The sequence below is a fragment of the Pan troglodytes genome, chromosome 6 (genome assembly GCF_028858775.2).
Source record: "Pan troglodytes isolate AG18354 chromosome 6, NHGRI_mPanTro3-v2.0_pri, whole genome shotgun sequence".
Taxonomy (NCBI): Eukaryota; Metazoa; Chordata; class Mammalia; order Primates; family Hominidae; genus Pan; species Pan troglodytes.
Window position 1 is genome coordinate 54,189,849 of NC_072404.2, and position 26,176 is coordinate 54,216,024.

Here is a 26,176-nt window from a genome sequence, read left to right on the forward strand (position 1 = left end):
TTGCATTTTTTTGATGATTCATGATGTTCAGCATATATTTGTATAACTGTTGGCCATTCGTGGTCGTTTATTTTTGAGAAATATTGAGTCAGATCTTTTGCCTATGTTTTAATTGGATTATGTGGGTTTCTTGCTATTGTATTTGTTTGAGTTTCTTGTATATTCAGGCTATTAGTCCCTTGTCAGATGGATACTTTGCAAATATTTTCTCCCATTCTGTAGGTTGTCTTTACACTTTGCTGATTGTTTCCTTTGTTTGCAGAAGCTTTTTAGCTTGATGTAACATCATTTGTCTATTTTTGCTTTTGTTGTCTGTGCTTTTGAGGTCTTACACAGAAAGTCTTTGTCCAGAATCAGTGTCCTGAAGCAGTTCTCTGATATTTTCTTCTTGTAGTTTTACTGTTTTGAGCTTTACATTTAAGTCTTTAATCTATTTAGAGTTGATGTTTGTATATGGCAAGAGATAAGGCTCTATTTCATTCTTCTGCATATGGTTATTCAGTTTTTCCAGCATCATTTATTGAAGAGATAGTCCTTTTCCCAATGTATGAACTTGGAGCCTTTGTTGAAAATGTGTTGGCTACAAATGTGTGGGTTTATATCTGTGTTCTTTATTCTGTTTCATTAGTTTATGTGTCTGTTTTTAACCAAAGAAGTGAAAGATCTCTACAAAGAAAACTATGAAATGTTGATGTGATGTGAGAAGTTAAGGAGAACATAAAAAATGAAAAGATATCCTATGCTTATTGATTTAAAAAATTGTTAAAATGTCTACACTACCCAAAACAATCTGTAGATCCAATACAATCCTTATTAAAATACCAATGACATTCCTCACAGAAATAGAAAAAAATCCTAAAACTTATATGGAACCACAAAAGACCCAGAATAACCAAAGCTATCTTGAGGAAAACAAATGAAGCTGGAGGCATCATACTACTTGTCTTCAAAATATAATACAAAACCATAGTAATCAAAGCTTTAGTCTCCATTTTATTTATTTCTGCTCTAATATAAAGTCTTTCATCAAAGAAAAGCCCAGGACCTGATGGCTTCACTGTGACCCGTGTTCTGCTTGCTCCAACCTCTGGTCCTTGCCCTTTTTTTTTCCTTTGCCTGGAGCAGTCTTCCTTTAGATATCTGTGTGACTCATTTCCTTACTTCATCCGCTTTCTGCTCGAGTATTTTTTTTCCCGCTGTCAGCTCAGCTAATCACCCTGTCTGAAATAGCATTCCTTCTCACTTTTGGTTAAGCTAGTTCTTTTTTACTCATAGCATTTATCACTACCTGATATTATGCATCTCTGTTTTAGTCCTTTCTGTGCTGCTATCACAGAATACCCGAGACTGGGTAGTCTGTGAAGAAGAGAAATTTATTTGGCTCATAATTCTGGCAGGAAGTCCAAGATCAGGCAGCCTTTCTGGTCAGCTTCTGCTGAGGGTGTCATGCCACTTCAACTCATGGCGGAAAGTGTAAGGGGAAGAGGGTGTGCGCTCCATACATGAGAGGCAACCCTGCTTCATAACAGCCAGCTCTCTCAAGAACTAATCCAGTACCCTGGAAACTCAACTTGTCTCATGAGAACTGCATTAATCCATTCATGAGTGTGGAGACCCCATAACCCAAACACCTCTTAAAGGCTGCATCACCTCTCAATACCATCACATGGGCAATTAAACGTCAACATGAGTTTTGGCAGAGACAGAACATAGCAATCTCTGTGTTTATTGGATTATTTTATGTCCCCTCCCACCTTGCCGACACGCTGGAATGAAAGATCCTTAATGGCAGGACCTTTTTCTGTTTGGCTCATTCATGTATCACCAGCCCAGTAACACGGCTTGTACCTTCAGTTGGTCTCAATGTTGAATAAATAATTATTATGTGGATTTAGAGCTCAGAGAGTATGTGGTGAGAAGACAGAGGGTCTAGCTTGAGGTAGGAATGCCGACATTTAAAGGCAGGTAAAGGAGAAGTTGCCAAGATGTGGGTGCAAAGCTGGGAGTTGTTCTGGAAGCTAAGAGAAAAGAGAGGAGGAGGGAATGACAATGCCATCCAACATGTCTGAGAACTCAAGAAGGAAAATGACTGGATAATTCTCATTGGATTTTGAGGCATGACTGTCATTGATGCCCTAGATAAGAGTCATTTCAAGTGTATATTAGAAATGGAGCCCAGTTAGAGTGGGTTGAAATATGAGTGTTAGGAAAATAGAAAGGAAGACTTTCATTTGCCAATTTTCACGTATTTTGTAGATGATAATCTGTGATCAATTAATATCAATAATTGAAGATAGATAATGGTCCCAATTAAATGGGGGAAATGGCAGGCATGGATTAATGACCTGCTTTGCTCCAACCTGCTCTGCCTATGGCAGGTGTCAGAGAGTATTGTGGTTGGGCTATGGCTCTCTGAGAGATCTTGAACCAGTTGTGTCTCCTTCATGGGTTCCTTCATGAATTTGCACACCTACAAAATCAGCACACCAATCATGGCCCTCCTACCTAAGTCACAGGCATGTAGAAATGACCAAAGGAGATATCACTCCTGAAAGAGCTTTCTAACTTGGAAGAAAAATGTAAAAAATTAGTAGAGTCATTTTGCTTGTCTCCGGATGCTGACTGAATTATCCCCTTACAGATTCCTGAACAACGTTGGTTTCTTTTTTCCACTGATAATGATGCTGACGTGGATGGTGTCTGTGGCCAGCATGGTCAGAAAGTTGGTGTATGAGCAGGAGATACAGATAGAAGAGGTAAATATCCTTAAACCTTGCCTGGGAGACAAAGATAGGGAGGCTGGGGACTTTGGAAATGGATCTTGTCCCATAACCAACCTGAGCCTCTCTGTTTTGCTTCCCTCTCCTCTGCTGGGGTTCTGGTGTACAAAATAGCTGAGTCCCTGTTCCAGAAAGAAGATTTTATGTTGAAGTCTGAAGCAATGCCAGATATTTTCCACTGACATGAAAGAAAGCCAAAGAATAGCCACATGAGATTGCAAGAACAAAGCCAATGTTCCTCATTCATCAACTTTTTTAAAACCCAGAAAAACCTAGCAGCAGACTTCCCATCTTAATTTATGCTTAGAATTTTTTATGTAGAGACCCTGCTATTTTTTTTGTAATACTGTTATAAAACTTGAAACTATCATAACTTAAATTTTTTTATTTCCATAGGTTTTTTGGGGAACAGGTGGTGTTTGGTTACATGAATAAGTTCTTCGGTAGCGATTTCTGAGATTTTGGTGCACCCATCACCTGAGCAGTGTACCCTGTACCCAGTGTATAGTCTTTTATCAGTCACCATCCCCAACCCTTTACCCTGAGTCCCCAAAGTCCGAAGAATCATTCTTATACCTTTGTGTCTCATAGCTTAGCTCCCACACGTGAGTGAGAACATATGATGTTTGGTTTTGCATTCCTGAGTTACTTCACTTAGAATAATAGCCTCTAATTCCATCCAGGTTGCTCTGAATGCTATTATTTCATTCCTTTTTAATGGATGAGTATATCCCATGGTATGTGTGTGTGTGTATGTGTATATATACACATTTATATATATACATTTATATATATATACACACATATACATATACACACATATACATATACACACACACACACACACATTTTCTTTATTCACTCATTGATTGATGGGCATCTGGGTTGGTTCCATATTTTTGTAATTGCGAATTGTGCTGCTATAAACATATGTGTGCAACTATCTTTTTCATGTAATGACTTCAGGAGTGGGATTGCTGGTTCAAATGGTAGATCTACTTTTAGTTCTTTAAGGAATCTCCACACTGTTTTCCACAGTGGTTGTACTAATTTACATTCCCACCAACAGTGTAACAGTGTTCCTTTTTCACCGCATCCATGCCAACATCGATTATTTTTTGATTTTTTTGATTATGGGCATTCTTGCAGGAGTAGAGTGGTATTACATTGTGGTTTTGATTTGCACTTCCCTGATAATTAGTGATGATGAGTATTTTTCCATATGTTTGTTGACCATTTGTCTATCTTCTTTTGAGAATTGTCTGTTCACGTCCTTCACCCACTTTTTGATGAAATTGTTTTTTTCTTGCAGTTCTTTGTAGATTCTGGATATTAGCCATTTGCTGGATATATAGATTGTGAAGATTTTCTCCTGCTCTGTGGGTTGTCCATTTACTCTGCTGATTATTTCTTTTGCTGTGCAGAAGCCATTTAGTTTAATTAAGTCCCAATATATTTATCTTTGTTTTCGTTGCATTTGCTTTTGGGTTCTTGGTCATGAAGTATTTGCCAAAGCCAATGTATAGAAGGGTTTTTCTGATGTTATTTTTCTAGACTCGTTATGGTCTCAGGGCTTAGATTTAAGTCTTTTATCCACCTTGAGTTGATTTTTGTATAAGGTGAGAGATGAGGATCCAGTTTCATTCTTCAACATGTGGGTTGCCAATTATGCCAACATCATTTGTTGAATAGGGTGTCCTTTCCCCACTTTATGTTTTTGTTTGCTTTGTTGAAGATCAGTTGGCTGTAAATATTTGGGTTTATTTCTGGGTTCTTTATTCTGTTCGATTGGTCTATGTGCCTATTTTTATACCAGTACCATGCTATTTTGGTGACTATGTCCTTATAGTATAGTTTGAAGTCGGATAATGTGATGCCTCCAGATTTGTTCTTTTTGCTTAGTCTTGCTTTGACTGTGTGGGTTATTTTTTGGTTCCATATGAATTTTAGGATTTTTTTTTTAGTTCTGTGAAGAGTAATGGTGGTGTTTTGATGGGAATTGCATTGAATTGCAGATTGCTTTTGGCAGTATGGTCATTTTCACAATATTGATTCTACCCATCCGTGAGCATGGCATGTGTTTCCTTTGTTTGCGTCATCTGTGATTTCTTTTAACAGTGTTTTGTAGTTTTCCTTGTAGAGGTGGTTCACCTCCTTGTTTAGGTATATTCCTAAGTATTTTATTTTATTTTTTGTAGCTATTGTGAAAGGGGTTGTGTTCTTGATTTGATTCTCAGCTTGGTCACTGTTGGTGTATAGCAGAGCTACTGATTTGTGTACATGAATTTTGTATCCTGAAACTTTGCTGAATTTATTTGTCAGTTCTAGGAGCTTTTTGGATGAGTCTTTAGGGTTTTCTAGGTATATGATATTATCATCAACAAACAGCAACAGTTTGACTTCCTCTTTACTGATTTGGATGCCCTTCATTTCTTTATCTTGTTTGATTGCTCTGACTAGGACTTCCAGTACTACATTGAATAGTAGTGGTGAAAGTGGGCACCCTTATCTTGTTCCAGTTCTCAGAGGAAATGCTTTCAACTTTTCCCTGTTCAGTATAATGTTGGCTGTGGGTTTGTCATATATGGCTCAGACCATAGTGAAATAAAATTGGAAATCAACTACAAAAAGAACACTCAAAACCATGCAAATACATGGAAATTAAATAACATGCTCCTGAATGGTTGTTGGGTCAAGAATAAAATCAAGGTGGAAACTAACTGAACTGAATGATAATAGTGATACAACCTATCAAAACCTTTGGGATATGGCAAAAGCGATGCTAAGAAGAAAGTTCACAACGTTAAATATCTACATCAAAAAGTTTGAAAGAGCACAAATAGACAACCTAGGGTCCCACGTCATGGAACTGGAGAAACAAGAACAATAGAAACCCAAACCTAGCAGAATAAAACAAATAACAAAGATGAGAGAATAACTAAATGAAATTGAAACAAAAAAATACATTTAAGTCTTTACTCCATCTTGAGTTAAGTTTTATATAAGGTTTAAGGAAGGAGTCCAGTTTCAATTTTCTGCATATGGCTAGCCAGTTTTCCTGGTACCATTTATTAAATAGGGAACCCTTTCTCCATTGCTTATTTTTGTCAGGTTTGTCGAAGATCAGGTGGTTATAGATGTGTGGTCTTATTTCTGAGATCTCTATTCTGTTCCATTGGTTTATGTGTCTGTTTTTGCTCCAGTACCATGCTGTTTTGGTTACTGTAGCTTTGTAGTATAGTTTGAAGTCAGGTAGCATGATGCCTCCAGTTTTGTTTCTTTCTCTTAGGATTGTCTTGACTATACAGGCTCTTTTTTTTGGCTCCATATGAATTTTAAAGTAGATTTATCTAATTCTGTGAAGAGTGCCAATGGTAGTTTAATGGGAATAGCATTGAATCTATAAATTACTTAGAGCAGTGCGACCATTTTCATGATATCGATTCTTCCTATCCATGACCATGGAATGTTTTTCTATTTGTTTGTGTCCTCTCTTATTTCCTTGAGCAGTGGTTTGTAGTTCTCCTTGTAGAGGTCCTTCATCCTTCACTTCCCTTGTTAGCTGTATTCTTAGACATTTTATTCTCTTTGTGGCAATTGTGAATGGGAGTTCATTCACGATTTGGCTCTCTGCTTGTTTCCTGTTGGTGTATAGGAATGCTTGTGATTTTTGCACATTGATTTTGTATCCTGAGACTTGGCTGAAGTTGCTTATTAGCTTTAGGAACTTTTGGGCTGAGACGATGGGGTTTTCTAGATATAGGATCATGTCATCTGCAAAAAGAGACAGTTTGACTTCCTCTTTTCCTATTTGAATACGCTTTATTTCTTTCTCTTGTCTATTTGGCCTGGCCAGAACTTCCAATACAGTGTTGAATAGGAGTGGTGAGAGAGGGCATCCTTGTCCTGTGCCAGTTTTTAAGGGGAATGCTTCCAGCTTTTGTCCATTCAGTATGATATTGGCGACGGGTTTGTCATGAATGGCTCTTTTTTAAAAATTTAATTTAATTTTAAGTTCCAGAATACAAGTGCTCATGAAAATCAAATACCAAGCTTGAGGAGGCAATGTCCTTCCCAGGGCCCTTCACAGGGCTGAATTTGCAAGCAAGCAGATTTACCTTTCCACTGGTCCACCTTCTTTCTCCTACCATCTGATTTGTTCTTCCTCAAGTACGCATGCTGTGGTAACCTTGGGTTTTTTCTCTTTTTGGTAGTACATGCGGATGATGGGAGTGCATCCAATGATCCATTTCCTGGCCTGGTTCCTGGAGAACATGGCTGTGTTGACCATAAGCAGTGCTACTCTGGCCATCGTTCTGAAAACAAGTGGCATCTTTGCGCACAGCAATACCTTTATTGTTTTCCTCTTTCTCTTGGATTTTGGGATGTCAGTCGTCATGCTGAGCTACCTCTTGAGTGCATTTTTCAGCCAAGCTAATACGGCGGCCCTTTGTACCAGCCTGGTGTACATGATCAGCTTTCTGCCCTACATAGTTCTATTGGTTCTACATAACCAATTAAGTTTTGTTAATCAGACATTTCTGGTAAGTAAGTTGTTTTGTAAAAAAAAAAAAAACAACAACAAAATTGCAATCTATCTAACAAGACAAAACCCACCACCCTCACTTTTTCAGTTTGTCATGTTCATATCTACATGGGCTTTCTGATATCTGCTTTTTAAAATCTTACCCACAAATGCAAACCGTTGAAACTGCAGGGTTTTTGCTGGACAGCAGCCCATTAAGAATGTCCAGTTTTTACATAACAGAGACTTTCTGCAGACTCTGGAAAATAAGCAACATTCTTAAGGAAGCATATAACTTTATTTTCTCTTTCATGCACAGAAAAAAGCTAGATTTCTAAAGCAATTTTAGAAGTAAAAAATAAGCATTTTTTCTTGAAACATTATGAATTACATCACATTAAGTGGAAAAATCTCTCTGTTAGCAATGTCAGAGTCACTCATCCATTTAAAATGTACCTCCTAAAAACGTATGATAACACTTTCAGGTCTGTAACATCAAATACGTAGAACATAAAAAGGTATTCATTCTTTTATGGCAATTGCTGGCAAGCGCAGTGCCTGACACATAGTAGGAACTCAATCAAAGCGAGGGTGAACCATCACTATTAAAATGATCTGTTTCAGAGAGCCAGTGGCATCACTATAAACACTTGCACTGTGCTCAAGACTTTATTCTCTCCAGCAGGTCAAGTGACTTCCTAAAATTGCAGTCTGTTGAGAGATAAGACAGAGTCATTAACAGAGACTTTGGGGAGGTGTCAAGGAGACCTAGATTACGGGGCTGCTCAGGGGTATTTAAAGGCCCTTAAAAGTCCTTTAGTCCAGCACAGGATTCATGACGGCCCCAGTGCTTCACTCACTTATTGGGAGCAAAACACCTTCTCTGCTCATTTAGGGCCTAGAGTAAAATATTTCTATGAAAGCCAAGTGATTTGTCTTCAACTTCAGTAAACGATTCAAAGCTCTCTGGTTTCTACTAGCCATATGCTCACAACAAAGATATACATACAGAATGAAAAAGTGGTTATATTCCATCAGTGTTTTATCTATTGATATGTGTTCATTGGTCTTGATTAGCTTATGTTACTTTTGTAAAAACCCATAACCAATAACTTCATGTTAGTGTTAATTAGCTGTTTTCAGAATAATTAACACAAGTGGGACCATTGGGGGTCCTTCCCCATATACTCCTTGTACATAGAAAAAGAGTCATCCATGATCTGACCTGATTTTCAGATGGTGTTATTTTTAATTTTACTTCAGTTATTATATTCGTGGGTTCTGTGCACATAAAATTTGATTTTCTGTTTACATATTCAAATGCTTTCTAGCAAGTAAAAAATATCTAACTCTGGTACACTGTATTTTTTAATGTAAGATATTTTTTTCAATGGGGTTTCGTTCTAACATAAGACTTCTCCACTGAGATAAAATAACATTTTTCTTCAATACACCTTCTTTCTAGTGTAGAATAGTGTATGTATTCCATCAGTCAGCCTGCAGTGTGCTCCAGGGCATTCACTTAATAATAAAAAATAGTAAATTACTGTATTCCAGTTTTCACTGTTTTGTGTTACACATTTCTGTGTATGATACATTGGATTTATGACACTTCAAGCATCTCGGTAAAGAGAAATAATTCCTTTTAACGTTAAAAACTAGCTTGTTATCATGCTTTTCAGAGTGGGCCGACATTCCGCTAAGATTTTCAGATTAAAATATTTAAATGACTGCCTGAAGCGATGGTTGGGCGTCATCAGAATGAAAAGTTGTCATGGCTTCGCTCCTTGAATTAAGTGTTGTGGATTTTCTGTGGTCCCAATCAAACACTAACGTGCAATTTTTCTCCATCAATCTGTGGGCAGTGCCTTCTTTCGACAACCGCCTTTGGACAAGGGGTATTTTTTATTACATTCCTGGAAGGACAAGAGACAGGTAAGAGCATGCATGTGTAAAAAGTGACTCTCAGTGAATCACGTTTTTGGAAATTAATAGTTATATTGCAAGTGATCCAGTAGGAAGTCTTCATTATCAAGTAGAGCATTCAGAATGAGGTTTGGATATTTGCTTTCACTGTTGTATACACCTCCCACTATCTGGTAGCACCAGTTTTGAGAACAATCAAGAATAATCATGGCATCCCTTGCTTCAGACACTATCCAGGTCAACCACCCAGCCAATGCTTGGGTCTTCCTTATACCACCCTTGACGTCTGGTCTGGTGAGTGACCTTCTGAACCTTCCAAGATAGGGTGTGCAAATGTGTCCATCTGTTAGATCAGGGGTCCCCAACCCCTGGGCCATGGAGCAGTCCGTGGCCTGTTGGGAACTGAGCCTTACAGCAGGAGGTGAGCAGCAGGCAAGGGAGAGAAGCTTTGTCTGTATTTACAGCCACTCTCCATTGCTCACGTTATCGCCTGAGCTCCACCTCCTGTCAGGTCAGTGGGGCCATTAGATTCTCATAGGAGCCTGAACGTTATGTGAACTGTGCATGCAAAAGATCTAGGCTGCATGTTCCTTATGAGAATTTAATGCCTGATGATCTGTCACTGTCTCGCATCACCCCCAGATGGGACTGTCTAGTTGTAGGAAAACAAGCTCAGGGCTCCCAGTGATTCTACATTATGGTGAGTTGTATAATTATTTTATTATATATTACAATGTAATAATAATAGGAAAAAATGCACAATGAATGTAATGCACTTGAATCATCCTGGAACCATCCTCTATCCCCCGGTCTGTGGAAAAATTGTCTTCCACGAAACTGGTCCCTGGTACCAAAAAGGTTAGTGACCACTGTGTTAGATGATTGTTGACCTGGGATCTGTCTTCCTGGATCCTCTACCCATGTTTTCTAGTTCCTCCTTTCTAATTATCCCTTTCACATGACCACCTCTACATATTTGTTGGCTCTCATCTTTACTCCTAGATTTACTAGATTGTTCCTGAAGATCAAGATCCAGAAATAGGTCTAATAAGCATAAAATAGAGTGCAATTATCTCATACCAATGCAGGCTAAAATGATTTTCTAAAAATCTATTGGCAGCATTTTTTGCTTATATTGAGAATTTGACAACTAAAATTCTAAACCAGAGCAGACATATATTTCATAGATATTTGTATGGTTTTTTTTTGGGGGGGGGTGTTTTTGTAAACAGAGGTAAAACCATGCTATAAGTAAAATTTGACTCTAGCTATTGTTGTATTAGCCAGTTAATTTGTACTGGTCTTTGAGTTCTTAGAGTTTTTCAATAAGATGTATTAAAATGTTCTTTTACAGATGAGTAATCTTGAATGATTTCTTCTAACTGATCTTTAGAATAAATTAAATCAAAATGATAGAAACAAAAACGGAAACTGTTAGACCATTTGAATATTTTGGTCTAAATTCCAAGTACACAATGATTAAAATGTATATTTTATTGAACTGTAGCCTGGTACCATAGGGAAATTTAGAAAGGGGAATATTTTTCTTAAGTTGTATGTTAATCCAGAAATAAATCACAAACCTATTGTAAAAAAATAATAATAATTTCCCACCCTAGTTCTTATATATCCTATTTATATATTTTCCAAGAGCACAGAGAGGTACACAGTTTAGAATTTGGGTTCTCAAGGAGACTTTAAAAAATTTTTTTGAATGCTTATTTTCCTTAAATATAAAGTCCTTTCTACTCAGGTAAATAAAACCAGATATGAGTAAGGTGACCTTTAAAACTTTTTAAAGTATTAGATATTAAAATGTAGTTAACAATCCCCCCACCTGATATCATTGAAATAGGTGTAAGATTGCACAAGTTAACATTTCATGAAGAGTTATGGCCAGTGATATTGACCTTCTTTTTGTTTTAGTTCTGTTCAACTTCACTTGAGCTTCCAGAAGTAATGCACTCATCATGACAAAATCTACCATAAAAGAGCTTGTGCAGTTCTAACTCTGACCTTTTTCTTCCTGCTAGGGATTCAGTGGAATAATATGTACCAGGCTCTGGAACAAGGGGGCATGACATTTGGCTGGGTTTGCTGGATGATTCTTTTTGATTCAAGCCTTTATTTTTTGTGTGGATGGTACTTGAGCAACTTGATTCCTGGTAAGAATTTTGCCTTTTGTAAGATAACACAATAAATTTTAAAAACAGTTCGAATTAATATGCATTAAATATTAGAATAATCACTTATTCTTTAAGGAAGATCCAGAAAGGGAAGTCTTAGGATATATATTTAAAAGGAGCTGTACATTTTTGAGAAAAAATGTGATGCTTTTGTTTCCCAAGTGAAAGGTAAAAGGCCATGTGAGGGAATAGCCAGGATGAAATTAGCATGAAAACTCACCAGGCCCACCAAGCAGCTCCCCAAAAGTGGGCTTCAGTCTACACAGAAAATATCCTGGTTTCTCAGAGAGTGTTTGGGAAGGGCAGGCATGAGGGGGTGAGGGTGGGGGTGCTCAGAGTGCCTTGGGCAGAAAGTCACTCCTAGTGGGGGTCTAGGGACCAAGCGCTCAGCCAGTGGCAGGTCGGTGCATGGCAGGACCTGGGGAGAAGCAGGCAGAGCCTAAAGGCAGCTGGACAGGGTGGGCTGGGAGTGAGGGGCCATGTCCAACCACAGGGCTTTCACTGTTGTCACGGATATGGGGTTTCCCAAATGTGGTGGTGCCCTTCTTCCCTGGTGTGGCAGGCATGCCCCAGAGTCTGGAGGACAAGTATATCAATGGCCAAAAAAAAAAAAAAAAAAAAAAAAGGCCAGTAATGGTAATGGGTTTTCCTAGCTGTTTTGGGAGGAAAAGAGGCACGCATACCTTTACCTTTTTGGTTCAGGCCCAAAAGAGCAGAAATAGCACTTTAAAATTACTTATTTTATTTTTTAGAGGTAACACTTTGATGGTGGTGTATTTTCTTGCTGAAATTACTTGCAACTCTGGTTCTATGCTTTTCAAAGCAAATAGTATCTAACTAAATTAAAACTAAAAATTAAAAAAAATGATTCTAATCTTATACAAATGAAAATGGAGGGATAGAAAGAAAACAAATGCAGTTCATTCTGTTTGTGAAAACACATTCCAGACTTGGAGAGCTCATGAATCATTTAGGGATGGGTAAACATAAAAATAATATGGGCCACTGAAAAGATCATTTTACACAAAAGTAGGAATATATGGCCCTCAAGAGGTAGAGAGAGAACATAAATTGGAAATGTGATTTATTTAGGAAAAACTTAGACTGCATTGTCTTGGTACTTTGAATAAAATTTAAGAAAATAAAACTTAAGAAATAAAATTCTAGGAAATAAAGGATAAAACAAATGAGTTGAGAAGGCCAAGGGTTCAAGGAAATTGGATGAGAAGCAATTACTATTGAGAAGAAGCAAAAATAACATAAGAAAGTAATGTTACAAAATACATTTGTGATGTCCATCTAAAATACAAAGACCAGCAACAAAGTCTACTCTCTGCAATGTTGAGATGAAGATAAAATATGTCCCGGCACCCAGAATGATCTGATTTCTCCCTCAACCATCAGCATCTAAGGCAAGAGGCTCCTGGGGCAATATTTTTCTACATTATGGTAAAGCAAAGGAACATTGTATTCAGCTGAGACTTTCCCTCTGAATCCCACTGTGGAATTCTAAATTGAAAAGTTTTAAAAGAGACTGAGCCTTGAGGTGGATATCTGGTGTACAGAGGGCTCACTGTCTAGGTCATATTTGAAGGGAAGAAAAGGGAATTGGGAGTACACTCATGGAGGAAGGTAATTGAACTCAGAAAAGCTGAGTGATGGTGAGATTGTCCCCACCAGTGGGACAGTATTGAGTCATTCCTTATCCTGTGGGTCAGGGGATGTTTGGCTAAGCTGGTGGCTTTTAAGAAGAAATTCTTGCTAAAAGTTCAATGAGGTCAACTTGAGGCTCAGAGGAAATTAAAAAATATTGTTTTCCTCAGGGGACCAGGAGATTCAAATGCTAGATTTGGTAATCTTTTGGAAGTACCTTGGCCATCTGAACCATGCCACATTTGGAACTCACGTATATTCGACTGGGGAAACCGTGATCTCCTGTTCCTTCTTTCATCTCCTCCTGTCCTTCCATTCCTTCAGACTCCTAATTCCCTGCCCTCCCATTAGGTGAAGGTTAAACAAACAATCCACCATCTTCATACACTCACACTGCAATCCTGCAGTCTCACAATATGGCTCATGATTAACATCTACCCAATATGTTAAACTTGAGCTATTTCAGAATCAGCTCTTACCCTGCCACATCCAACTGGAGAAAAAGATCTGCTGATTTTACTTCACAAGTCTCCCTTAAGTTCACTCGGATGTACCTTTTCTAGGGAATGTCTCCATGTTTTCATCAGGCCATACAAAGTATTCTGTGACCTCTAATGAGTTATGATTCCCAGATACATTGGATCCTACACCCTGCAAAGGGAAGCAAATGCAGTAGGACCTCAATCCACCTTTGAATGGCAGACACTCATTTCAACATTTTGTTTAGTGAATTTGGAGTGGGAGGTTTTATATTTTCTCTTTGTGATTGTGACACTAATTTTAGCTACCAGCTAGTTAGGAAAAAAGATCAGAGTCTATTACAGAATTTAAAAAAATCAAAGCTCGAACATATTTATAACACATATTTAAAAATACAAAGGCATAGAGCTGAATAAATATGTCAATAAATATTTTTGACGTTATCACAAAATTCAGATTCTTTTATTTCAAAAGCTAAAAATAAGAGTTGGCAATTTGCATATTCTTAAATTGCACGAAGTATTTCTTTTCCACTTTGACAAAGTCTGCCAATAATAACAAAGAATATAATTGCCAGACACTACTGATGGGCTTTCAGATCCATAAAGAGGGTTATAATTTCTAGGAGCTCTCAGACCCAATACCTTCTTTTTAAGAGAAATATTTTATATTACCTCCTTTACTCTCTTGAAATGAAACTTATGGATAATGAAAACTACCTGCATATGAGTCTTAAAATTAATGTAATTTAAAAATTTTAATATAAAAGAGAAATAGAAACTAATTTATAATAAGATAACATGTAAGTTCTCGGTGCTCAGGCATGAATGCATCGGAACACAGAATGAGATATTCAGTTGCTTACGCTTATGTGGAATAAGTTCGGATTTAAAAGAAGGAGAAAGGTCAGAAGCCATTTGGCACTAAAAGGAAAGAAAATGCACAAGTAAAGAGAAATGTAGATACTAGAAGTAAAGCTAATATTAAGTAGTACTAGATCAGATTTATTGGTATGTGATTAAAAAGATGAAAAAAACTTCAGTTGGAGTAGGAAAAACGTGGGAAGAAATATTATACATGAATGAGGTGAATAAAATAATGATATTTTTGTAAATGACCTGGGTCTTACTTAAAAGTAATCAGGAAATTCCCTTTGTTAACACATGGGGCAGGTAATGACAAAACATAACAGAAGATCCATTTTCTGTCTTACAATTCTATCTCATTTCGGTTTCTCCATTCAGCCTCCAGTCTTTAAAGACGTTGGAGATCTATTCTTTAGCAGTGACAGGAAATAGAGGACTGATTGGACAAAGGAATAATATTACTAATATAAGAGGGTTTTATAGAGAAGCCAAGGGGTGAATATCTGGGAACAGCATCAAAATAAGATTGAAAACTAATAGGGAGCCTCATGTTAATCATCTCAATGTGTAATTTCTACCAAATGATCTTATTGTGCTATACAGTTTTAAAATATATATATCGAATGACAATGTAACATAGTTACTAACCCTTATTAATACAATTTAGTGCATTTTCTAAATTTCTACTAATTCAAGAATATCTGGTTTTAAGTTTGTTAAAAGCAATCTTCACATCTTTTGTCATGTGTTTGTATATAATGGGGCAGAATGAAGATTGATACAGACATACTGCATTGCAAACTCAAACGCAGTGAGTGACATCACTATTGATGGCATTGTTTTCCAAAACAATGGACAATTTCTGCTTTAAAAAATAATCTTCCGCTAGTTTACACAGTGGTTGAATTTCTGAAAAATTTAGTGTATACTGAAACTGCACAGAAACTTTGAGTTTATATGTCCTAGGCTCAATAACCATGAAACACTTTGCATTTGCACAGCTGTGTGTGATCAGGCTCACAGAAGGCAAGTCAAGGACATTTCTTTGTTGCACTTTGTAGGGTATCGACTAACCCAGGCATCTGCACACTAAAGGCAATTGTACCATCCCCATTGTATTAATCATACTTTTTTATTTTCTGTATTTTTGAGGCTTTGACTGGGGTTGAAGGAGTGCAGTTACTGACCCTAGAGGGACTGTTCCTTCCAGGGATAGCCAGTTCCTAGCCATAGTAAAGGACTCACCTGTGGATGTGCCTTTCACAAGCAAACAACCAATCCAGAGCCCACGCCCCTACCACCTGCTCTACGGGGCGCTCACACTCGGGGTCACTGTCCACCTGGCCTGATCAGCCCAGGGCAAGGTACCAGCCAACTAGGGACAGACTCTCTCCCGAAGAGCCTGATGAAATTATTCACAGTAGTTAATTAGAAATGTACTTGCCCTTCCTCACATGTTCCTTCCCTTGAAAACCACAGTAAAGGCTCTTGTTCACATTCCCACAGCACCCCTACCTACTTCCCCTGTCTCCTGAGTGACACTGGTGCTTCCCTGCGTGACCCTGTGTGGTGTGTCATGCCTCCTTCTCTTGGGGTCTGTGAGTAACAAAGTGTAGTTTCAATGACAGTTATCTCCTGATTTGTTGGCATCATCATACTTGAGTAATAAGAAAATCTATATTTTAAAACACTGTTCCAAAGTCTCCTGTGGGTAGGAGGGTGTCTCCAGATGGGAGGTAGGAGGCAGGAGGCAGGTGAGAGATTTCTCTCTTTTGCTCTCTGTCACACACACACACATACACACACACACACACACACACACCCCATATCTCAAACAAATGCTTTTCTCTCCATTTTCTTTCTTTGTTATAAAGTGACCCTGTGAGTATGACCCCAGCATTTCTCAGCCCCGGTGTCTGACTGGGAGACTCTATAGATCCAGCATCAGATCATTTCCTGGCCTGCGGGGCTCAGCGTCAACTGCAGGTCTCCACGCTCGAGTCAAGAGCTCACAAGCAAACATCTGGTCCTCTCGAAGAGTTTTCATTGCATAAACTCTTTTTATATGCTTCCAATTAAATTTGATTCTGCTCGATCTGTCTAATTTCATTGACTTCTTCTTTTATCACTGTCAGTTTTGGGGGCAATGCTGATTAGTTTCCTGGCCTGCATAAGCCAGCAGGCAGTTCCCCTTGAGGAGAAAAGCTCTGTGTAAATGGAGGGCCTTTGCACATATTAATGTGCCCAATTACGTCTGGTAATGTGAGCAGGTTGTATGTGCTTCTAGAGTGTGCACATAAAACAAATTTGAATTTATAAGCAAAAGCCGATTGCAGAGGCAAGCCAAAGAGCTGAGCGGCTTCCACGCCAGCTTGCATTTGGCAGCTCTCTGCTTTAGTTAGATTAGTAGATTAATTAGGAGGTTTTAAAAGTCCAGACAGATTATGGCTGAGATGGTTTAATTAGCAAAGCAACCCTTAATATTCAATTTATTTCTAATTTATTTTTTCATAACTCTGGAATGTCTTTCACGTTTGTTTCTACTTCCCATCCCTGAAGCCATTACCTTAGTTCAGGCCTCACTGTGCCTGATCTGGACTTACAGCGAGTTACAGTGCCCTTGTAACTCCTTCCTACTCCTCTAGGTATCCCCGACCCCAGCACCTCACCTCTGCATCCTACCTGCATGTTGACACAAAGTTATCTTTCTTAAAAATAGACCAAATAGACCATGTCCCTCCCCTGCATGACAGTCTTCCCCAACTCCAAAATGTCTAGAGAATAAATAATATCCTCAGTGGCTCCCAGGCCACCCGAACCTGCTCTGCTGCAGATTCACGCCCCTCTCTCTATTCCCGTTGTGCTGATGGGGAGTTGGGGGGCAGTCTTCAATGTGCCCAGCACACCCACACAGGGTAGGCAGATAAAATACAGGGCACCCAGGTGAATTCAAACTTCAGATAAACTACAAATAATTTGGGGGACATATTCATACTAAAACATTAATTGTTGTTTGTCTGAATTTCAAAATTAATTGAATATCCTGTGTTTGTATTTTCTGAATCTAGCATCCCTCCCAACATCTCTGTCTTTTCATTCTCATTCCTTTTTCTTGGGTTGAAGGGCCTGCTTTTGTTTTGCATATGTGGAAACCTATGATGACAGTATCATCTTGTATTTTTCTCTCAATGATTTTTTTTTTTGGTCATCTGTACTAGAATGAAGGTCACAAGAAGGTGCAGTCTCTGCCTGATTCATTGGCGTGTCCCTCGTACCACTAGAGGGTGTGACTAGTTGATTTCTGTTTGATGACTGACATCTTCCTGGAACAGGAAGGTATAATCCGGAGAACAGAAGGGCAAGGGATACGATGTTCCAGATCTAGGTGACTTCTGCCCTGCTCCTTTGTCACTGTGCTGAGGCCTCACCTGTCCTGCTCATTCTTGGGCTGACAGCTGGAACTGTGAGCCCTGGGAGATGAGCCAGCATCTCTCCTCATACCTCTGTACAAAATGCTTAGTTATTCATTTCTCAGCAAAGCATCTCCCACAGTAAATCAGGGCTGCAGGAAGGTGTCATTTCCCAAAGACTCAAGTGAGAAAACAAGGATACAACTAATAAAGAGTAATGTCTTAGCTCCATTGCAAGAAACTGGTGACTCCTGACATTGTTGCAGTTGTCTATGTGTGCACGCTTGTGTCTGTGTACATGTACATGTGTGCATGTGCTGCATGAATATGTGCATGTGTACATGTGTACTCATGTGTGTGAATGCCTGTGTGTGTGCATGTGTATGTGGGTATATATATGTGTGTGCACACACACACGTATGGTGATCTTCACTTTGAGTCATGGCCCTAAGTTTGAAATCATATTTATCTTTGTACGACTTCCACTTATATTGAAGTGAAGCAGAGCTGAGGCTTACTTCGGGATTTCCTTGCATACACTCAAAATGTGAAGGTGTTCAATGACTTCATTTGGAACAGGCAAATTGTGCCTTATTTCACCTTTAGAATGTGCATGTATGAAATATTCTTTTCTCCCCTATGGTTCTGAAAAATTGAGCTATAATACATCAGATGGATATGTGTTTATTGTAAAATGTTTGAAAAGTTTATAGAGAAGCAGGAAAAATTTTTGAGGAAGCAGGAAAAAATTCAGTTATCTCCAATATCACCAACCAGAACTAACATTTCCCAGGCTTTTTCCAGACAGTTTTCTGCACCTAGTTGGGTTCACACTGTATATGTAAATTTCTCTCTGTTAAAAAAAAATATTTTTATCATAAGCATTTATCCACATCTTTGAAAGTACTGTTAATGGCTGCTCAACATTTCATTAAATGAAAGTAATAACTTCCTGGACCTTTCTCCTACTTTGCAAGTTTAAATAATTTCTGCTTTTTCCCCACTGTAAGTAATGCTACAGTGAATATATTTATGTTCAGATGTGTGTCCCCACTTTGTCATTGTGTCATCTAGAATCCTAGAATTTTAATTGCTAATTCGAATCTATAAACACTTGAAGGCATCTGGATCCCATTGCCTACTATCCTTGCTAAGGGTGGTGCCCACTTAAGCTGCGACTGAGTGTGGTTGCCTGAGAGGCCTCTGAGCCGAAGACCTGCAGCTTTGTGAGAATAATCTTCCTGATGTGTTTGCTTGCTTTCTATCTCCTTTGATTTCCACACACTCATTGTTCACGTATGTGTCAACAGGGGCTTTTCGTGTAATTGGTACTGGAAGAAACTGTGCTTCTTTCTTGTTGTAAAAGGCAACCCAAAGCATCCTCATGACTGCACTTGTGTGTTCAGACAGGCAGGAGCTGCTAGAGGAGAGGCTAACCAGTGTGTAGCTTCTGGAGCCATCAGCTGCGCGTCACTGGGCAAGCCTTGCTGTTCCTCCTTTTCTTATTGGGAAGGTAGAGGTGATAATTTTACCTGACATGTTGGTGGTCACAAGACTGTGTGAATTAATACAACCAGATACCCTGGACAGTGCCTGGAACACAGTGAGTGGAATGCTGGCTGTGATATGACCTGATTATCCAGCTGCTACTCATCCTCTTCCTACAGAGGGATGGTTTTTGCTTTGCAAGGTTCTTGGAGGACACCTGCCTGCATTAATTTTCTCAACCTGCCATAACAAAGTACCACAAACTGGGTGGCTCAAACAACAGGAATGTATTGTCTCACAATCCTGGAGGCTAAAAGTCTGAGATCAAGGTGTAGGCCTGTGTATGTGGGTATATATATGGACTGGTTTCTCCCAAGGCCACTCTCCTTGGCTTGCAGATGGCATTGTCTCCTTGTGTCATTCCTGTGTATCTGTGTCCAAATTTTCTTTTATGAGGACACCACTCACATTGGATTAGTCCTCGCTCTTGTGACTTCATTTTGCCTTCATTACCTCTTTGAAGACCGTGTCTCCAAATACAGTCACATTTTGAAGTACAGGGGGTTAGAACTTCAACATATGAAACCTGCGGAGATACAACTCAGCCCACAAAGAAAAGTCAGTGCTATTCCTCACAGCAGCTGAACAGCTTCCCTTCACTTTATGTATTTATTTTTTTGTAACTTTTAAGTGCAGGGGTACATGTGCAGGTTTGTTACATAGGTAAATGTGTGTCATGGAGGTTTGTTGTACAGATTATTTTGTCACCCACGTATTAAGCCTAGTACCCATCAGTTATTTTTTCTGATCTTCTCCCTTCTCTCACCCTTCACCCTCCAAAAGGCCCCAGTGCATGTTGTTCCCCCCAGTGCATGTTGTTCATGTGTTCTCATCATTCAGCTCCCACTTATAAGTGAGAACATGCAGTATTTGGTTTTCTGTTCCTTTGCTAACGATGTTAGTTTGCTAAGGATAATGGCCTCCAGCTTCATCCATGTCCCTGCAAAGGACGTGATCTCATTCCTTTTTATGGCTGCATAGTAGTAGTCCATGGTGTATATGTACCACATTTTCTTTATCCAGTCTATTGTTGATTGCCATTTAGGTTGATTCCATGTCTTTGCTATTATGAATAGTGCCACAAAGAACATACGTGGGCATGTGTCTTTATAATAAGATGATATATATTCCTTTGGGTATATACTCAGTAATGAGATTACTGGGTCAAATGGTATTTCTATCTTTAGGTCTTTGAGGAACCACCACCTGTCTTCCACAATAGTTGAACTAATTTACACTCCCACCAACAGTGTATAAGCATTCCTTTTTATTCACAACCTCACCAGCATCTGTTATTTTTTGACCTTTTAATGATAGACATTCTGACTGGTGTGAGATGGTATCTCATCGTGGTTTTGATTTGCATTTCTCTAATGATCATTGATGTTGAGGTTTTTCCATATGATTGTCAGCCCCATGTATGTCTTCTTTTGAGAAGTGTCTCTTTATATCCCTTGCCCACTTTCTAATGGCGTGTTTGTTTTTTGCTTAATTTATTTAAGTTCCTTATATATGCTGGATATTAGACCTTTGTCAGATGCATAGTTAAGCATTCCTATACAGCAACAACAGTCAAGCCCAGAGTTAAATCAGTAACAAACTTCCATTCACTACTGCCATACACACACAAAATACCTAGGAATACAGCTAACAAGGTGAAAGATCTCTACCAGGAGAACTACAAACCAGTACTCAAAGAAATCAGAGATGACAAGAACAAATGGAAAGCATTTCATGCTCATGGACAGGAAGAATCAATATCATTAAAATGGCCATACTGCCCAAAGCAGTTTGTAGATTCCTTGCTATTCTCATTAAACTACCATTGATATTCTTCACAGAACTAGAAAAAAATGTTTTAAAATTCACATGGAACTAAAAAGGAGCCCGAATAGCCAAGACAATCCTGAGCGAAAAGAACAAAGCTGGAGACATCACATTACCTGACTTCAAACTATGCTACAGGGCTACAGTAACCATAACAGCATGGTTCTGGTACAAGAACAGACACATAGACTAACAGAACAGAATAGAGAACTCAGAAATAAGAATGCACACCTACAACTATGTGATCTTCAACAAACCTAAAAAACAAGCAATGGGGAAAGGATTTTCTATTTAATAAATGGTATGGGGATAACTGGCTAGATATATGCAGAAAATTGAAACTGAACCCCTTCCTTATTGCCATATACAAAAATTAATTCAAGATGGATTAAAGACTTAAATGTAAAACCCAAAACTATAAAAACCCTGGAAGACAACCTAGTCAATACAATTCAGGACATAGTCACGGACAAAGATTTCATGACAAAGATGCCAAAAGCAATTGCAACAAAAGCAAAAATTGACTAATGGGATCTAACTAAAGAGTGTCTGCACAGCAAAAGAAACTATTGACAGAGTAAACAGACACGTCTCCCATTCTGTAGAATTGGAGGAAAATTTTGCAGACCTTCCCTTTACTTTCAAAAGGTAATGGATACATGTGCTCTCCTTTGAGTACGTGAACATCTCTTTATATTTTTTGATTAGAATGTGCGAGGGCTCGCATATCTCTCTTCTGCTTGATGATCAAAGTGCTATAATAGTCTCTATATCAGCCTTTTTAATTCTAATCAGTTGTAGAATTTAGGCCTTTAGGTAAGTTACGTTCATCAAACTTAAACTAGAATGGATGTGTTAAAAGAAAATTGGGAAATGTTAATAATGAAATCCCTTTTCATTTCAACATGTAATGAGGGCAAAGTGACTGTTAAATGGGCTGAAATGAATTTGGAGAATACTTTTGAAGAATGGTAATATGTTTCATATGGAAATGTTAGCATTATGAATTATTCTTCTTTGTGGAAATTTCAATTGATTAATACCCTCCTACACTTACCTCATGCTCTTCCTCTTGTCTACGAATCCATGCAAACATCAAAGATAGGCAAAAGAAGAACAATCACAAAATAGAAGGGCAGTGTGGGGCAGGGTGGGACTTTACTCTGGGAATATTCAGCAATTATCCAAAAAGCATGTATTGAACCCCTACTCTAAAGATGTCTTGGGGGAAGTGGCTGAGAGGGGGTTTTAGCACATGGCTGTGGATCAGGCTGAGAAGGGAGAGTTAGGGCTCCACTGCAAAGCTAATAGCTGTGCCCTGGGATATCACATTTTGTATATGTGACATATATTAAAAATATTAACATGGGATGACATTTTATATTAATTACTTAAGATATTCTAGTACAGTACCTTCATCTAAATAAAAAATTAAACTAATTTTAATTGTTTTCATTTTTTAGGAACATTTGGTTTACGGAAACCATGGTATTTCCCCTTTACTGCCTCATATTGGAAGAGTGTGGGTTTCTTGGTGGAGAAAAGGCAATACTCTCTAAGTTCTAGTCTGTTCTTCAATGAGAACTTTGACACTAAAGGTTTGTAAGGAGTAGAATTATTAGATGCATGTATTTTTCCTCTGATCCATTTTGATTTTTTTGTTTGTTTGTTTTTATGGTCCAGCCTTTTCAAGTGTGTGCTGATTCCTAGAGAGACTTACATTTAGGCTGTCTTGGGCTGGGAAACAGCTGCAAGGCCAAGATGTGGGAAAGTATGCCATGACAGTGTTTGTTCTGTGAAACCCAGGAAACCCAGGGAGTTCCCATTAATTATTATTTAGCCTCCTCCCCTCTGTGCATTATGTGCATTTGTGTGTATACTACAATTTAGCAAAATTGAAGCGTTAGTCCCAAAATGAATATGTGTAAGAAATAAAAGCAAAGATGGGCAGCTACCCTGTGTAAAGCATTTAAAAATTTTTAAGTGTTCTCACCCATGCTGGTTTATTCAGTGTTCCTGTGTGAGGGAGAATATCACTGTCCCTTACAAATAGGGATTGTGGTTCTCAGGAGATAGGGGCAGGACTGTCCCTGTGCCTCTGCACTCCAGAGTCATGGCCTGTTCCTGCCGGTGCAGGCACAGGGCACCTCTGCCAAAGGATGAATCCATAGGCCATCTCCATGGAAATAGAGATGCATCACTCAGAGATAAACAAGCTCCTATCATGGTGGGTTTAGATTACAAGTCAACATTCTAATCTAAACAATCTAAATATTTTTCTGAATTATGAATCTTTTAGAAAATGTAGAACACATCAACAAGCACCTATCCACTCTCACGTCCTCAGGAGACTATTTCTCATGAACATTTTATGTGTAACTAATCTGCCTGTTGTTTTTTTCTCTACTGAAACAAAAATACATGTGTGTGTTTTTATTTTTTTTATTTTTTACAAAATGGTTATCATAAGGGTTCAAAACTTTGTAATCAGTGATATCACTTAATGTTTGCCATTATATAGTCTGCTTCTTGTTCTTGCTAAAGAAAGATTTTTGAGTTGATTTGTGTGCTTCACAGAGCTGGAATTCAATTTCAAAGCAGAACGCTGAATTAATAAATATGAGCATTATTTTTAGGGCTTTTGAAGTCTTTTCACAATGAATTTTCATCTCTCTCACAGGGTCATCACTGCAAAACAGGGAAGGAGAGCTTGAAGGAAGTGCTCCGGGAGTCACCCTGGTGTCTGTGACCAAGGAATATGAGGGCCACAAGGCTGTGGTCCAAGACCTCAGCCTGACCTTCTACAGAGACCAAATCACCGCCCTGCTGGGGACAAACGGTGCCGGGAAAACCACTATCATGTGGGTCCCATTTTACCCTTATCAAACACTGGGCATTTGATTCTTAAAACTTCAGTTTACCTGTGAGACAGAAGGTTTGATTTCTTTTCCTTTTTTTAAAATTTTGAGTCTCAGTACAGAGTTTAGAGACATGAGTGAAAGGCAGAGCCCCTCATGAGTGCCCGTGTGAGAGAGGCCCTATGTCCTCAACCGCGCAGGTGCACTGTAGGCCTGGGGCCCAGTCAAAGGGGTAGTGGTGGATAGCTTTTTAAAAGGCTTAATTCTTGTATTTTCTACAAATAATTTACCATGTTGTACTTTAGTCTTTGAAAGTCCTTTGGCACTTTCAGTGTTTGTCCTACTAAGTATCATCTTGCTTGCATATCTGTAGGAAGAGGAATATCACAGTGGTACTTGCAAATTTTTTAAACACCTGATTATTTTTCTTTTCCATGTTCTGGTTTTTGTGTGGTTCTTTTCTCATTAAGGGTAGATGTTTGGTTTAGGATTCAATGGCTGTAGATTTGATTAAAGAATCAAATCATGTGCTCCCAGAGAAACAATGAATTCAAACATTCACAGCCTTGGGCTGGCTGTAGAAGTGGAGGTTTAAGGTTAAACTACTAAAATTATGAAATATCTCTTTTGAACAAATCACTTTCTCTTTTGTTCTTTTTCTCACTAAATATGTAGCATTAAAGTGTGATTAATTAAAACAATGAAGAGGGCTTTGCCTCAGACTTAATAAGAAAGGTAGAACAATAACACATGAAACTTCAGAAATCTCATACTGAAAAAATAGAAAGAAAGAATATGGACAGTTTTTATTTGTTCCTTGGATACAGAAATGGACCTGGAAAAGCGTGTGAGTGTTTTTTTAGTGTTTGAAAATTGGGAAACCACAAGTTGCACAAATAGTGACTCAGCCAGCCAGTTCCTCTCACCCTGCTTTTACTAAGACACATTTCTTACAAGGAAAACCTGGGCTGCTTGTTTAGCAGAATGATGAGAATTGCATTTGGAGTTTCTAGATGATTTAAAGTTCAATGACTGTGTTGTTTTTAGTGTACATTTGTAGTACATTTTGAGTCATCCTAAGTGGCTGCCTCCACCTGGCAATTCTTAGATGAAAGGCTGAGAGGTCAGTCAAAGACGGGGGGTCTTCACTATTTAAAACAACAGTCTTTGAGACTTCTAGGGAATGTGTATAAACTATTTTATAGTATCCCCCAGATAGGTTTGAAAATAATATAGCAAAGAGTTTTAAGTTCATCTAGGTTTAATTTTTGTGCAGTAAACAGTATCTGTTGATGTGTACAGTTTGATGAGTTTTGACACATTTGGTTAGTGCTGGAACAAGCACCACAAATACAGAACCTTTCTATGCTGCTCCAAGGTTTCCTGTGCTCTCCTTTGACCCTGGCCTTCATGTGACCACTGATCTGCTCTTTCTCACTAAAAACTAGGTTACTTATTCTAGAATTTCTTGTAAATGGGATCATGTCTGGCTTCTTGTACTCAGCAGACTGTTTTGGGGACCCAGGCATGGTGGTGGTGGCCCAGCAGCCTGCTCCTTGGGACAGCTGAGTGGTATCCACCATATGGAGGCAACCCAGCTTCTTTACGTTTTCATCCATGGGTTGCAACTGAGGTTGTTTCTCTTTGTCAGTGATTGTGAACACAGCTGCTGTGAACATTTGTGCATACAGCTTTGTGTCGGCACACATTTAATTTCTCATGTGTAAATACTAAGGAGTGGATTTGCTAGGTCCTGTGGTAGGGGCATGTTTAACTTTTCAGAAATAAGAAACCAATTTAAAACTTAAATAATAAACTTCCTGAAACAAGGAAGCAGAACTAGGCAATTCTGAGGCTTCTGTTGGTAAAGTCGGACATGTGAGCTTGTAGTGGCAGGCTGCTTGATTTCTTGTGGTTTTAACACACACAGACTATCCCGGGAGCAGCGGAAGGAAGACTGGCTCCAGGGTTGGGGCCTAGCTTTGTATCTCTGTTTTGCTTATATTTAATGATGAGGATTTAGGTATATATGTCATTTCTTTAGCATGTTTCCTCATCTGTAAAAAGTTGAATGTCATCATCTTAAAGTCCCATACAACTATAATGCTCTATGATTG

At 38.6% G+C, this 26,176-nt stretch overlaps 1 protein-coding gene across 4 annotated transcripts in view; it reads left to right on the forward strand.

Moving 5' to 3' along the window:
* The window catches only part of ABCA13 (ATP binding cassette subfamily A member 13), a 477,235-nt gene that overhangs the window by 194,804 nt on the left and 256,255 nt on the right, over positions 1-26,176 (forward strand). For all 4 annotated transcript variants that reach the window (XM_009442731.5, XM_016957445.4, XM_009442734.5 and 1 more), the window contains exons 32-37: positions 2,642-2,756; positions 6,995-7,324; positions 9,171-9,240; positions 11,265-11,396; positions 22,665-22,799; positions 23,882-24,062. In XM_009442731.5, coding sequence (XP_009441006.5) covers positions 2,642-2,756; positions 6,995-7,324; positions 9,171-9,240; positions 11,265-11,396; positions 22,665-22,799; positions 23,882-24,062 — 963 coding nt within the window. The remainder of the gene's footprint in view (positions 1-2,641; positions 2,757-6,994; positions 7,325-9,170; positions 9,241-11,264; positions 11,397-22,664; positions 22,800-23,881; positions 24,063-26,176) is intronic.